We start from the raw sequence: 16,997 nt of genomic DNA, 5'->3' as shown, positions 1-16,997 counted from the left end.
AGCCCCCACCCTTGCATTCCAAGACGAGCTCACGCCAAGACTGCCTGTCGGCAAGCAATACATTGTGAGGAGAGCAAAGCCACAATCTACAGAGAGATAAGGTTTTTATCCAGGGGAGGGAGGCATATAGCAGTGTATATGTTATGGCTGTTATAGCAAAGCTGAGAATGTCATGTGCAATATGCACCCTATGAATCCCAACATTTCTTTTTCTATGTGTCAGATACTAGTAAATGTTCAGAAGCTAAATGAAAGTGTACATAAATCTGGAACCTGATAATCTAACCACATTGTTAGCACACAGCATCTCACAGAACTAGTGGGATCATAATGCATCTGCTTAGAGAGTCCCCGCCCAAAATTGTAAAGTAAGGGGTTTAAATCGTCATTGTGTAAACATCACTAGGGGAATGGAAATTTGAGGATTTTCTTTCATTGGCAAACCCCTTTAAGTGATGTTTTAATGGCACCAAACAATATGGTATTTAAATATGTATACTTTTTTATATCATGTTTTGCACTTTATAACATGATGGTTCTGAACCACTGAACCAGGGTTTTACATTTTTTGCTACTCCATGATGACGATAGATCTTCTGCTAGTAATACACATTAGTTGAATGTGTGCTGAACCTGTTCATGTTTTCAAAGTGTCCATGTCATGTGTCAGGTGCTGCCTTAATCTGCTGATATATGAAGATGGAAGGAATAGGCAGTTGGATTCTTTTGTGTTCTATGGAGATAAGCTATCGGCAGAGGTGTGTAGCAGTGACTTTCTGTTTTCTCCCATCAGGGCACAAACAGTGCAGAAAGCCTATATACAGAAACAGAGGCACCACATACTTTTAACCTCTTAAGTCCTGGTCCTTATTAATTTTTGCATTTCTATTCTTTCTATTTTTTCACTTCCCATCTTCCAAAAACCATAACTTTCTTATTGATCTGTGTGAGGACTTTTCTGCAACAGAAATTGTACTTCATAGTGTCATCATTTGAGATTTCATGCAATGTACAGGGAAGCTGAAAAAATAAAATTCCAAATGCAGTTGCGCCATTTTCTGATGGGTTTTATATTTATGGCTTTAACCGTGTGACCCAAATGGCACCTCTCCTGTATTCTTTGGGTCAGTATGATCACAGAGATACTGAATTTAAATGTTTGTTGTTTTAATACCTTTACAAGAATCAAGAAAAAAAAAATCGCCATATTCTAAAGGCTAATAATGTACAGAGCTGTGTAAGATGTCACTTTTTGTATGATGAGCTGACATTCTCATTATTACCATTTTTGGGACTGTACAACCTTTTGTTTACATTTTGTTAAAATGCTTATATGTGGCAGAATGGAGAAAAAGTGTTGATTTGGACATTTTGGAGTTCACCGCATTTTTATATTTTGATGGATCGTGGGACGTCTTTATGAACATATTTATGAATTTTTTTTTTATTTCTGCTCTAAGAAAAGGGAGGTGATTTGAACTTTAAGCCTTTTTTTCCCACTTCATTTAATTTTTTTTCCAATATTTTTTAAGGCCTTGTTCCCTAGGGGGTCGGATCACTAATCCAATAAATTGCAATACTGCATTGCAGTATATTGGAAATTTTGTGGATGTGTAGTAGACAGGTCATGCAACGACAGCCATGGGATTCCCAGTAAGAGTCCTGCCTGATAAAGGGGGGAATGGGGGGCGATCTAATCCGTCCATGAGTCACCATCACAATTGATGAGCTGTGTGTTAGCAGTGGGTGTTTGCAGCATAAAGTAGTAAAACACCAGCCATGTTTGGAGAAGGCTCAGCTTGTGATTACTGATTGCAGTTTTAACAACGGTGTGACATAGATTCACCACGGGTCCTTAAGGGGTTAAGGTGGGGATGCTCTCTGTAGGAGATTCATTTGTATGCAAACAGAGCTCACAGCACTATTTGTATTGTGATTTTATGGAATAAAGAAATGAATCCTGTATTGGCTCAGGATGGATGAATAATAATGCTGCAGTCAATCGCTTTGACCTTTTTCAGGTTAGATCTGCATCCTGAATTTTTTGTTCAAAATGAAAAACGCAACTTGTCGCAGTTTTCTTTCAGACCCGAAAAATGTGCTTCAGACGGACAACCACTATTGGCTTTTACCTGGAAAGCAGAGTCTCCAGGTAATATGAGGTGGTTAAAAACAGATCAGTGGACACCTGAGGCTTGTGGGAAATGTGAACAGAGCTGAGGCTAAACACTAAAACATAATGTACAAATACTGATCATGTAGGACAGTGATGGTGAACCTTTTACAGACAGTGCCCAAACTACATCCAAAATCCACTGATTTACCGTGAAGTGCCAGCATGGAATTTTATAAAGTAACTTACTGCTACCTGTTCTACCTGAGGCCACTATATAGTTGACAGAAGGAAGGCAAATTCAAGGCAAAATCATTGTAGCTTCTTTCCAGGGTCTCTCTGTACAGGAAGAATGGTGGGTCCAGCAGGAAGACCTCCATAGATAATGCGGTTCTGTCAACCCCTTCTTACTTTCCCCGCAGTTCCAAACAGCCAATAAAATGTCACTTTAAAATAGTGCTGAGAGCAGCATCTCATAAGTTGAAGTGTTCAGTGTTTGGTGAACTCTGTCCTTGGACAATGGCCTGAGTGCCCTCAGAAAGGGCTCCGAGTGCCACCTTAGGCACCCGTGCCATAGGTTCGCCACCACTGATGTAGGATATAGTGGGTCTGTATTAACAAGACTATTTTTTTTTTCTTATGTTTTAAATTTTTTTTCAACCTTTAACAGTAACAGATCACTTGTTGTGCAGCCTAGTTAAAATGTAAAGGTTCAGATTTTTGCTACCAACAGTTTCATCATAGTAAAATATCTGTGTACACACTATAGGTATTTTGAACACAAAATCTTTTACTAATGGCAGGACTTCAGGAACACAAATCACTCCGGAGATACATATTTGCATTCATTTGCATTAGGCATAAGCGTGGTCCCAGACATCATGTCTACACACAGGCGGAGTCTCCAGACCTGGACATCGCTTTGAAGAGTGCATCTTAGTTTTTGAGTATTTTAAGTTATAAGTAAGCAATATATGGGGAAACAAATTTCTTAAAGGACACCCGTCATCAGGTCTCTATCTCTTTATCTCGGTAATTTACACAAAAAAGTGAAATGTTTCACCATTTGTTTTATTAGATAAAAAAAGAAAATAGTCGATGCATCCCTTTAAAGAAACAATAACGAGAATCTCAAAATTGGCAAATAGGTCACAGTCTTGCCCGGTAGCATGTTCTCTTATTATTAAATGTGTAATGGACATCCGCGGATTCATTGTGTTATGTCTGCTTTCTTACCTCCCGTTTTTTGCTGTGTATGTGGCCAGGTAGCCATGGTCTTCCCAGCTATGTACAGTCTCTGTCATTCCCTGCTCCTGAAATAAGGGATGTAGCTCTTTGATAATGGCACTTCCGTCAACTGAAAATAATTAAAAAAATTTATATAAATTATTTCATACTAAAATGTATTTTTCTAAAAACAGATATTCCTTATTTTTATGACCTCATCTTGACCTTCAGTAGTTTACCATTGGTCACAGCCTCCACCACAATCATCATTTTTATATAACACCTCAAGGCCATTCACTGACTATTTAAGGTACAGGGGTTGTAAAAGGATCCAAATCACAAGAAATGTATTACCCCCGAAAGTCATTATTAGGTTTCTGTCTGATCACATAAGACCAGCATATATCAGTGAGATATATTTTGAATAAATAAAAAAAAAAACAATCAAGAATACCTGATGTAATGGAAACCTGTCACTGTATATTCAGTATAGTCTGCAAGCAGAGTGTTACAGAGCAGGTAGAGCTGAGCAGATTGTACATAGAGTCCTATCTGCGGGCATCATCTTATGAAGCAGGTTGTACACGTAGTGCTATCTACATGCAACATCTTATAGAGCAACAGCAGCTTTAAAAAATAAACATGTGTTATCTACAGGCAGCATCTTATAGAGCAGAAGGTGCTAAGCATGTTGTACACCGACTTCTATCTACCGGCAGCATCTTATAGAGCAGGAGGTATTAAGCGGGTTGTACACAGAGTTCTATCTACCGGCAGCATCTTATCAAGACGGAGTGACAAAGCAGACACTATTGTCCTGTATGCAAGCAGAATATTATACAGCAGGGGGATCTGCTTTTTCATATACAAATCTAAATTCCATTGCAGCAGTCTTTGTTTTTAGGAGTAAAGTGGGTAGATCTTTTTTCAGCTGATGTGTTTTCGTGGGTGCACAAGGAGAGCAGCAGCCAGTAAGTATCAGTAAGTATTCCTGCCCACTAGACTCCTACAATAAGAAGAGGTTGAAACGAATAAAAGATAAGTAAGACTCAGGCCGTGTTCACACTGGCTTCCCCTGTGATTACGTGTTGAGGTTACGTTGCGGTTCCATCCCGTTCTGCACGATGTTACCTCAGCATGCAAAACCATAGGATTGTGTCTCAAAACACACAGTGTAAACGTGGCCTAAATCTTTTCTCACATACATATATATCAATCTGCTCAGCTCCTCCTTGTCTATATCATGCTGCATGCAGACAAGACTGCATGTTACTAGTCCCCTATAATGTGTTTTTTGGACATTTATATGGACAACCAATTTTTAGGTCATCAGTATGAGGTTAGGCCCCGCCAATCAGCTGTCCTTAGTGGCTTCACGTGAGACTCCACTCAGTGTACAGAGACGGGAGCACCGATCATCAATATTTACGCCCCAGTATAGGATTGATAAGGGTTCAAATACAGCGTAGGAGTGTTTGCCCAACCTGTGCTACATCCCTTCCTGTGCAACTTACAGAATGACCTACAGTAAGTGGTGATAGTCCCTTGGAAAGGAATGGAGCACAGGTTGAGCATGTACACTGCACTATGGGGCACTCCTCCCCCCATTCTCCCAATAGCAGCAGTTTGACCCATATTGATCAGTTATCATGTGACACAACTCCCCTAACTGTGCTAAATATAGCATATTATATGTCACCGCAGTCGTATACCTTTTCACACACAGCTCATTATTTTTAATTTTTGAAACCTTTTTTTGACTTTTTTTTATAGCAAAAAAAAATAAAAAATACATATTTATTATACATACAACTATATAATACAACTATTAAAGCTATAAACTACAATGACTTCTCTGCAATTCACCAGACATCCGGTCACCTTGGAAAAAGTTTAAATAACATTCTAGAGAAATCTGCATCAGACCCAAACAAGAGTGGGAATCAGTGAAAAGAGAGCGTCAGATAAGTACAGTATGCCAGCAATGCACAAGCAACATTTAGAGCAGACAAATGAGAAGTCCATGCCAGCATTGTTCTATAAACGCCTTGGCTGCTCTCCATCAGGAAGAACTAGGAAGGAATAAATTCAATTTCACATCTTCGTCCTGCCAAATATGGTCAAAAATAAATACACCCGCCCCCAATTGTAAGAGAACGTCTTTTTATGTAGCATCAGCACAATGATTACTGAATACAATGGCTCAGAGATTGCATCAGCTAACCAGCTCTTACATGGGTCGGCTAGATGTTACTATTAATGGACTATCCTCAGGTTAGGCCATCAATAGATGGTTTGGGAGAGGCATCCAGGCTCTGCATATGGACATGGAGCCAAAAGCAGTAAGTGCTCCATCCCTTTTTTATGACGGAACTTCAGTTACTTCTCCAATTCACTTCTAAGAAGATGTGAAGCTTCCCCCACCAATGATCTATTACCGGGCTTTTCTGAGGACATAAAATCATTGGTAAAACTTTGCCAACCTCTTGAAGGGAACCCGTCATCAGGAGTCCTTTTTCTGTCTCCCCCATGTCCCATAGAGAATAGCAAACACGTTGTCAAAGTACACAAATTACTGTATGTAACCTTATTGTTTTGTTAATATAAATTAAAAAAAATACTTAAAAAAAAAAAGATTTTTATAGTAAAACTGTCTTTTTCCAAAAAATAGATGACAGTTTACCTTTCTGTAGGCAGAGCGGTGTCCCTAGTCCCATAGGTGTGGCCAGTGAGGAGTGGGGCAGACATGCAGGGCCGGCGCCAGCACTGGGCATAGCCGGGGAAGTGCAGGGACCCAGGGCTGCTGGGGGCCCACATAAGGCTGTACATAAGGAGCTGAGGGGACTGTATATGAAATAACCATGAGAGGGCTGTTTGCCATGATAAACTAGGGAATATTTTGAGGCTCTGTTGCCCCAAGGGCCTACTGGTACCTGGAGCAGACCCTGTAGACATGTATGACATCCTGAGGGGGGAAGCAATGGGGGGAGGAGATATAGGGGACATGGGAGATTTTTTTCAGTTTGAAATTGATGTATGACAAAGTGGTGGGGGGGGGGGGACCACTCCTCACTGGCTACTGGCTGGGAATATGGACACCGCTCTTCATACAGAGAGGTACACTTTCATCTCACTTATCTTTTTTCCACAAAAAGACACTTTTACTATAAAAACTCTTTGTCAATGTATACAATATTCTCTAAGGGGACAAGGGGGAGCCAGAAAAAGGACTCCTGATGACAGGTTTGATTTCTTGCTTTGTAAATAAATCAATTTTATCACATTGTACAGCAAGTATAAACATTTTGTAACAAATCCTTATCAAGGAAAATGTCTTTTCTGAATAAACTCTTCACGAGCTCTGAAATCTGTTCAATCCATCTTGGTCTCCCAAAAAGAGTGAATTGTCATCTAACTGAAGGATCAAATTATATCTTCCCAAAAAGGAATGGAGAAGGGAAGGCTCCAGTAAGTAACAAGTGCTTCAATCACATACACTCATCAGCCACTTTATTAGGTACACCATGCTAGTAACGGGTTGGCCCCCCTTTTGCCTTCAGAACTGCCTCAATTCTTCGTGGCATAGATTCAACAAGGTGCTGGAAGCATTCCTCAGAGATTTTGGTCCATATTGACATGATGGCATCACACAGTTGCCGCAGATTTGTCGGCTGCACATCCATGATGCGAATCTCCCGTTCCACCACATCACAAAGATGCTCTATTGGATTGAGATCTGGTGACTGTGGAGGCCATTTGAGTACAGTGAACTCATTGTCATGTTCAAGAAACCAGTCTGAGATGATTCCAGCTTTATGACATGGCGCATTATCCTGCTGGAAGTAGCCATCAGATGTTGGGTACATTGTGGTCATAAAGGGATGGACATGGTCAGCAACAATACTCAGGTAGGCTGTGGCGTTGCAACGATGCTCAATTGGTACCAAGGGGGCCAAAGAGTGCCAAGAAAATATTCCCCACACCATGACACCACCACCACCAGCCTGAACCGTTGATACAAGGCAGGATGGATCCATGCTTTCATGTTGTTGACGACAAATTCTGACCCTACCATCCGAATGTCGCAGCAGAAATCGAGACTCATCAGACCAGGCAACGTTTTTCCAATCTTCTACTGTCCAATTTCGATGAGCTTGTGCAAATTGTAGCCTCAGTTTCCTGTTCTTAGCTGAAAGGAGTGGCACCCGGTGTGGTCTTCTGCTGCTGTAGCCCATCTGCCTCAAAGTTCGACGTACTTTGCGTTCAGAGATGCTCTTCTGCCTACCTTGGTTGTAACAGGTGGCGATTTGAGTCACTGTTGCCTTTCTATCAGCTCGAACCAGTCTGCCCATTCTCCTCTGACCTCTGGCATCAACAAGGCATTTCCGCCCACAGAACTGCCGCTCACTGGATGTTTTTTCTTTTTCGGACCATTCTCTGTAAACCCTAGAGATGGTTGTGTGTGAAAATCCCAGTAGATCAGCAGTTTCTGAAATACTCAGACCAGCCCTTCTGGCATCAACAACCATGCTACGTTCAAAGGCACTCAAATCACCTTTCTTCCCCACACTGATGCTCGGTTTGAACAGCAGGAGATTGTCTTGACCATGTCTACATGCCTAAATGCACTGAGTTGCCGCCATGTGATTGGCTGATTAGAAATTAAGTGTTAACGAGCAGTTGGACAGGTGTACCTAATAAAGTGGCCGGTGAGTGTATATACTGTGTAATACTCCTCCATAATGTCTTCCATGCAGCTTCAGAGACAGCAACAGAGTTTGGGATCGCCTGACATCTACCTATTCTGCCTCTAGCACAGTGAACACTAAGACCTGGATATGGAGCTTTTTAAGCGAAAAACTGCTAAAAATGGCATATCCAAGTCAAATAATGACCAGATGCAGTTCCACTCCTCATATAAACATTACAATGTCTGTAACAATGCGAAAATAAATTGGTTACGTTTTGCACCTGTGCACTTAAAGGTAATGACTCTGATTCGGAAGTTGTCTCCAATTCACAAGATAGGGAACAACTTCCTAATCGGTGAGGGTCCGGCCATTAGAAGAGGGGTCCCGTTCTGTGGGATTCGCCAGGAGATAGCTAAGAATTATGCTCAGTAACCTTTGGCCGCCCTCATAGAATTGAATGGAGCAACAGGACACATGCTGTGTGAAAGGAATACCCATTTTCCAATTTGCTGAGGTCCCAGCTGTCGGACCCTCTTCAATTAGGAAGTTATCCCATATCCTGTTGATTGGGGATAACTCCTTTAATGCAAGCAGTTTTTACCATCTTTAGGAGTGTGATTAGATACATGCACTACTCCCAGTGTGGCAGATAACTGACACTTACAGTATTTTGTTAATGTAAAACATGTAAGGTTTCTACTGCATAGTAGCGTGGGATGAGATCATATCATATACGTGCGGGACTCTTAAAGGTAAATTTTTGCTTGTTCTGCCTTTATGCAGCCTCAATTTGCCCCCTCCTCCCCACCACAATCTGAATGCAATGTACATAACAGACCTGAGAAATACTCATTCTGATATCAATCCCATGATGCCTCAGCAGAGGCAGGTAGAAATCACAGATCTGCCTTCTGGGAGACACTATTAGTTTCCTTCTCATTATATTTTTTGTCTGGGAAGCTGCACTGCCATTTTCTAGTTAAAACTGTGTGAGAGAAACCTGCCTGATCATCAGTAGTCAACATCTGCAAAGAGTTTGTATGTTCTCTCCGGGTTTGGGTGGGTTTCCTCCGGGTCCTCCGGTTTCCTCCCACACTCCAAAACACACTGGTAGGTTGATTAGATTGTGAGCCTCATGGAGACAGGGTCTGATATGGCAAGTTCTGTGCAGCGCTGCGGAATCTGTGTGCGCTATATAAATAAAGAATTAGTAGTAGTAGTAGTAACGTTAATGGAGGTCTTAGAAGTTAAATCATCCAGGGTGTCTTCTGCTTGAGAAGGTGAAAAAATATTTTCAGCTACAAAATACCTACTTTATAAGGTAATGCTGGCTGAATACTATACATTGGGGATATAGGGAGATAATAGAACTGCTATACTTCATGAATTAATAATCTTTGATATTTTAATTGAGCATAGTTTTAGGATTTAAAACCAAGAGAGTCACCAAGGTAAGTATGAGAAACCCATAGATCATTCAGACGTGCTCACAAATGAGTCCCTGAACTGGGACTTTCTTCATGTAAAAAGGTTTTGTACGGTAGAACTGCTCCTTTATACAGTCATGAATATAAATGACCATGCAAATTCCAAGTCTATTTTCCCGTCTACAGAAAAGGGTTCTCTGCATTTTTCTGTAGTTTTTGTTGAGAAGTCTCCAACTAAACTGTGAGATACAAGTTGTTCCTTAAAAAAATGCCAAGCCCCAAGCTTAATTAGGGTCTGAATGGAAGTCTCAGAAGATGCTAGAAAATAAGCACATTCATTCCCCTGCCAGATCCATGCACATTACCAAATGTACTCTCAGGATGAAAGTCTTTAGCATTACTTTACACATCAGTTATTGCTCCTAAACGTAAAGCAGCGTCCTTTTCTGAGGGATTTATGATATATCCATAGGATACATTATAAGTACTTGTCCTAGAGGTGCAGGTCCTACACCATGGGAGCCCAAACTTTCTCGAATCAGAGACCAACTGCATGCAAGAAGATTTTTACAGCCGATTTCCATTTCACTCCTCCTTGGGCTGGGTTCACATCATGTTTTATGTATACACTGAGCATATATACGTCAGGAAAGCAGCCGGATGTGCTGAGCATATGCAATGACATCTATTGGCAGATGGAGGCATAGTTGTTGCTTCCATCTGACCACTATACGTCAGACCAGCTGAAAAAAGAAGCATAGAAAGACGTAGAAAGTTACCCTTTTCCATCCTTCTGAGCAAAGTATACAATAGAACGCTATGAGGAGCGGATACAGCGTATTGCATCCCTTCCACAAGCCTCACTGAGCGGATTGGCTGCTGAGCAGGAGGGGGGGACCCGATGATGTCACTGTCCTTATTAGGAAAAAAAGATGGCTAAGGAGAGAAGATCCATACAGGGATCATTCCAAAGATCTTTTATAGCTAGGTCTGTGACCATAACAAGGAGGCATCCTTCACACCTAGAGGAGAAGTGATTCTACCATCACCATAGACAGGGAGCATCCTCTACACCTATAGGAGAGGTGATTCTACCATCACCAAAGACAGGGGGCATCCTCTACATCTATAGGAGAGGTGATTCTACCATCACCATAGACAGGGGGCATCCTCTACACCTAGAGGAGAGGCGATTCTACCATCACCATAGACAGGGGCATCCTCTACACCTAGATGAGAGGTGATTCTATCATCACCATAGACAGGGGCATCCTCTACACCTAGAGGAGAGGCGATTCTACCATCACCATAGACAGGGGGCATCCTCTACACCTAGAGGAGAGGTGATTCTACCATCATCATAGACAGGGGCATCCTCTACACCTAGAGGAGAGGCGATTCTACCATCACCATAGACAGGGAGCATCATCTACACCTAGAGGAGAGGTGATTCTACCATCATCATAGACAGGGGCATCCTCTACACCTAGAGGAGAGGCGATTCTACCATCACCATAGACAGGGGGCATCCTCTACACCTAGAGGAGAGGTGATTCTACCATCACCATAGACAGGGGCATCCTCTACACCTAGAGGAGAGGCGATTCTACCATCACCATAGACAGGGGGCATCCTCTACACCTAGAGGAGAGGCGATTCACCATAGACAGGGGGCATCCTCTACACCTAGAGGAGAAGTGATTCTACCATCACCATAGACAGGGTGCATCCTCTACACCTAGAGGAGAGGTGATTCTATCATCATCATAGACAGGGGGCATCCTTTACACCTAGAGGAGAGGTGGTTCTACCATCACCATAGACAGGGGACATCCTCTACACCTAGAGGAGAGGTGATTCTACCATCACCATAGACAGGGGACATCCTCTACACCTAGAGGAGAGGTGATTCTACCATCACCATAGACAGGGGACATCCTCTACACCTAGAGGAGAGGTGATTCTACCATCACCATAGACAGGGGACATCCTCTACACCTAGAGGAGAGGTGATTCTACCATCACCATAGACAGGGGACATCCTCTACACCTAGAGGAGAGGTGATTCTACCATCACCATAGACAGGGGACATCCTCTACACCTAGAGGAGAGGTGATTCTACCATCACCATAGACAGGGGACATCCTCTACACCTAGAGGAGAGGTGATTCTACCATCACCATAGACAGGGGACATCCTCTACACCTAGAGGAGAGGTGATTCTACCATCACCATAGACAGGGGGCATCCTCTACACCTAGAGGAGAGGTGATTCTACCATCACCATAGACAGGGGGCATCCTCTACACCTATAGGAGAGGTGATTCTACCATCACCATAGACAGGGGGCATCCTCTACACCTAGAGGAGAGGTGATTCTACCATCACCATAGACAGGGGGCATCCTCTACACCTATAGGAGAGGTGATTCTACCATCACCATAGACAGGGGGCATCCTCTACACCTATAGGAGAGGTGATTCTATCATCACCATAGACAGGGGGCATCCTCTACACCTATAGGAGAGGTGATTCTATCATCACCATAGACAGGAAGTATCCTGTACACCTAGAGGAGAGGAGGTTCTACCATCACCATAGACAGGGGGTATACTCTACACCTAGAGGAGAGGCGATTCTACCATCACCATAGACAGGGGGCATCCTCTACACCTATCGGAGAGGTGATTCTACCATCACTATAGACAGGGGGCATCCTCTACACCTATAGGAGAGGTGATTCTATCATCACCATAGACAGGAAGTATCCTGTACACCTAGAGGAGAGGAGGTTCTACCATCACCATAGACAGGGGGTATACTCTACACCTAGAGGAGAGGTGATTCGACCATCACCATAGACAGGAAGTATCCTTTACATCAACAGGAGAGGAGGTTCTACCATCACCATAGACAGGGGTATCCTCTACACCTAGAGGAGAGGAGATTCTATCATCACCATAGACAGGGGCATCCTCTACACCTAGAGGAGAGGTGATTCTACCATCACCATAGACAGGGGACATCCTCTACACCTAGATGAGAGGTGATTCTACCATCACCATAGACAGGGGGCATCCTCTACACCTAGATGAGAGGTGATTCTATCATCACCATAGACAGGGGCATCCTCTACACCTAGAGGAGAGGAGGTTCTACCATCACCATAGACAAGGGGCATCCTTTACACCTAAAGTAGAGGTGGTTCTACCATCACCATAGACAGGGGGCATCCTCTACACCTAAAGTAGAGGTGATTCTACCATCACCATAGACAGGGGGCATCCTCTACACCTAGAGGAGAGGCGGTTCTACCATCACCATAGACGGGAATTCTTTACTGTAAGAGCGGTGAGACTATGGAACTCTCTGCCGCAGGAGGTTTGTATGGTGGATACTTTGTACATGTTTAAGAAAGGCCTGGGTGCCTTACCTGAGAATAAAAATTTCACCTCACCTTGAGACTAGGACACTAGGATTGTGCTAATGACCTTTTCTTAGATCCAACTCCCAGCACCCGTCTGACCTGCATAGTAAGGGAGGTACAATTTCTCTATCCACTATGGTTACCATTTTGATTTTATCAAAATTTATCTCTGACTGCCAAATTCTGCCGCATTGGAAGCTCTGTAGTATGTAATAAGTTGACTTGTAATTTTTCAACAAATCATGTGAACCTTCTAAATATACTGGGTGCACAGGGACTTCATAGTTGCATATAACAATTATAATTTGAGTTCATAAAATCAGCCATTCATGTCTAATGCTCACTTTTGCTCAGTTACATGCCCTCTCCCAATTGAGAAGAACCACATATTCAGCTAGGCCGAGAGAGTATAGTCAGATGGAAGGGATGAACTAAACCCACAATTTGTGACATTGGGGGCATTTATCATGCCTTTTTTTTAGAGAGTTTTACACCCCACAAGCCACTTTTTGAAAAGCGGGTGTGGCAGGGTGGGGACGCCATGGCCGCCTTAATTTAATATTTCAGTAATTGTCAGTACTATTTATTATTGTCAGTACGATTTGGGAAACTAAACCACCTAAGATTTTTATAGGAAGGTCCTCTCTGTCCAGTAGTAGTAGATTAAAAAAACATATAAACATACTTGTTCTGTGAATCCAGGATCACACATTGGTTGCATTTTACAGACCGGTGATTGGACTCAAAAATTTATAGTTATATAAATCCTGAATATTATATCACTAGGATGCTTGGACTCCCAGCCCAGACAAAGTGTTCGAACCAAAAATTTCAGCCACCACACAGTTCAGGTTTCATGAACCAAGCACAATCTAGTGTTTTAGCCTTATACTCACCTTGGTGTGAGATCTTCATTGGTCCAGCACATGTGCAATAAATCCAGGGTATGATGCAACGCCCATGTGCTCGGAAAATCAGGCGTTTGTCCACTACGTCTCAGACTCAACTCTTGGCAAGTATAAGGCCACAATCCAAAATGATACATGGCGATTTGGCACACTAAACCACTGCTCCTGTAGTTGTCCCAGATTGTTTTTAAAAACGTTTTTAGGCAAAATCTAGAGGATAGGTACTTTGTAGATGATTGGGGAGGGGGAGGAGGTGACATCCGATCAACTTCTGCATCCGTCACTGATCTGTCTTCAATGTCAAACAACTGAACGATGTGGGTTGCCATAATGTACTAATTGGTCACTGTGTTTTTTTAATGGAAAACTGCTTTAACTTGCAAAAGAAATTTGTAACTTTGTGGATTAACGTTATACATTTAGAATAAGCAAGTAAGCCTGTTACCTATATTATTGTTTCCTCCCACAATGTCAAATACATGCTGAAAAATCTTACTGTATGAAAAGTGAAACTGTGGCAGAAATCCAATGGGGTAAATATTCAGCATGAGAAAAAGTGTTGTTATAACCATATGACGAGTGCTTTATATATAAGAATGGTGAACTTTGATATTATATACTGTATATATGTTACATTGTAACTCACCCTTCCCTCTTCTAAAACCTGGAAATTGGATAAACAAGCTAAATGGGTATCTGTCCCCCTATCTCCAGCCATGGTCACTACACTATGCATTCATGTAGCAGTGTGAATTACCATCCCTCCTGGGAGCAGGTCTATTTAGAGCGTTGTCATCTGAAATCTAGGTTATGTACAGTTCAGCAGTGATATATAGCAAAAAACACAGGGATCGATTACCTCTAGTGCATCAATGTGTGAGGAGGATTGTGATAATAACTGGTGCACTAGGGATGGCGCTGATAAACAGGTTTGTAGTAAATCAGCTGATGCAACTCCTCAGTCACCAGAGGTGACGCCTGAGAGCAGACACTCAGTGCACACTGCAGGATCCTGATCAATATTTTGCACCAATATCTGTAAGGCAAAACAGAAATAGCCCCCGGATCCTTTGGGGTTTTTAGGTTTAATCACCATTGTCCTGGATGTCATTCTGCAAAAATAACAACTACTCCATGACATTGGATGTTATCAGGACCCAATGCAGTATAAATGTATTATTTAGACATATTTAAGGAGCCTGTGTGTCTGAAACACATATAGGCACGGATATTAAAAAAGAGGTCTGGTCAAACATAGTATATTGGATCAGAACCTTTTTTATATGTAATGCTACTCCCACTTCAGCCAAACTCCACTGCTGGAGACTCACGTTGTGGAGGCTTCTCCTGGGCCGATATCATTCGGTTGTGTTCAGTTTGCTGGTTTTATTTCCCAGACTAAACACTTGAGGGATTGGGACCCCTAGCATCAAAGTCATCTAATATATCGTAGTCCCTGCCTTCTGGTAGGCCTATAATTCCCTACATAAGACATAGTCACAGGACAGGACTGTAGTTGGTCAGGGAGGAAGCAAGTCACTGCACCATCGGGATGAGAAATATGGCCGACATTTGGTCTGCATTTTACAGGCAGAATACAGCTATGCGAATTAGGTCTTGGGCCAGCGGCACACGAGAGTGATTGGTCTGTGAATCATGGACCATGTACTGCTGGAGGTGGGACTACATGGTGATATATGAAACAAGGAGTCCCTTCTTCCCTGTAAAACAGCAACGCTGAACTATTACCAGGGGTGCCGTCCTCGGCACTGTAGTGAGTCTGTAAAATCCGGCCATTGCATGGTCTGGCCGTGGTTATGTGGCATTGGTCTCTCACTGAAATAAAAGGTAATAATCAGGAGGAAAAAATCATTCCAACAGAAAGGACAAATTGTACCGATGTTATAGTGTGTGCTCTACCAGGACAATTACATGGTCCCTACATGGATGCACTTACTTTAATCAGACAAATGGTTACAGACCCCGATCCCCTGAACCCCCACTACCATAGGAGACAAACAAACAAACGCCGGCTGTGGACATGGGAGAAGGGGGCCATGTCTGATCAGGACGAGGGATGTCCGCAGTGGTATCCAAAGGTTCCCGACTGAGGCCAAGACTGATGTAGGTGGTAGACGGGCACCCAAACCACAAGTACCTATTAAGGGTATGGCAGGGCTTATATGTATTGTAGCTGTGCCATGAGTGCCTGGTGCTGAGATCCTACAGCGGGTCCATTCGTAGACGGGTCACCTGCTGCACCACCCAGTCATAGACTATAGACCAATCTGCATCAGAACAAACAGATGACTGGCATAGACAGCGCAGGGCACCTGACCCCTGTGCCCAAATGCCAGGCTGTGCAGGACACATATATATATGTCTATAGACAGAGCACATGCACCTTGCAGGCTCCTGCTATGTCATGACTGGGGAGGAAGCAGCAGACAAAGGTCATGTGTGCGGCCAGACTAAACATTATGAGCCATAACAAGCCGTGCATGTGCCCCCGGGCCGGTTATATATAGCTGAGGGTGAAGGTACGAGGAGGCGGCGGCGCACAGGAGGCTGCGGGGCCCTGCACAAGCCGCCCGCCCGAGCCTCTTCTATGTGATACGAGAACCATGAGATCAAACCCGCAGCCCCTCGTGCACCGCCTGCCGCACACCGGTCACCTTCAGGGGCAAGGGCACATCCAGGGCACATGCCGGGCACTGCAACAGCGAGGGATAAAGCCGCACTCCCCTCCCCCTCATTCATACGCTGCGTTATCACAGCGCGTCCCCCCAGTGACGGCCATGACCTTACCTGTGCCACCGAGCTGGAAGTCGAGGGTGTTTTGTCGCACTGCTGCCATAGTGAGCCCTGTGCCATGCCTGGGGGAGGCGGCCGCTGCTGCACTGCCCTGTGTCACAGACAGACTGGGGAGAGAGAGAGAGCGGCCAGACCTGAGGGGAGGCAACAACACGGAGCAGCCGGGGAGGAGCAGGCAGCGCACAGGGCACAGGCTCTCCCACTGCTCCCCCAACACGGGGTGCACTGCCCGCCACCACCATGGCACAAACGTACATTATACAGTGATGGGGAGCAGGCAGCACACAGGGCACAGGCTCTCCCACTGCTCCCCCAACACGGGGTGCACTGCCATCTACATCATACAGTGATAGGGTGCAGCACAGGGGGCACAGGCTCTCCCACTGCTC

The 16,997-nt window shown here is 43.6% G+C and overlaps 1 protein-coding gene across 1 annotated transcript in view; it reads right to left on the bottom strand.

The window, feature by feature from the left end:
* The window catches only part of SMS (spermine synthase), a 103,684-nt gene extending 86,902 nt beyond the window's left edge, over positions 1-16,782 (bottom strand). The window contains exons 1-2 of the mRNA XM_072137985.1: positions 16,603-16,782; positions 3,350-3,470 (exon numbers count right to left, since the gene is read on the bottom strand). Coding sequence (XP_071994086.1) covers positions 3,350-3,470; positions 16,603-16,651 — 170 coding nt within the window. The 5' untranslated portion in view covers positions 16,652-16,782. The remainder of the gene's footprint in view (positions 1-3,349; positions 3,471-16,602) is intronic.
* Between the last annotated feature and the right edge of the window lie 215 nt (positions 16,783-16,997).

Source organism: Engystomops pustulosus, chromosome 2, assembly GCF_040894005.1.
Source record: "Engystomops pustulosus chromosome 2, aEngPut4.maternal, whole genome shotgun sequence".
NCBI classification, from domain to species: domain Eukaryota; kingdom Metazoa; phylum Chordata; class Amphibia; order Anura; family Leptodactylidae; genus Engystomops; species Engystomops pustulosus.
Note: the sequence above shows the minus strand (reverse complement) of the source record. Positions and strands in the feature narration are given on the sequence as shown.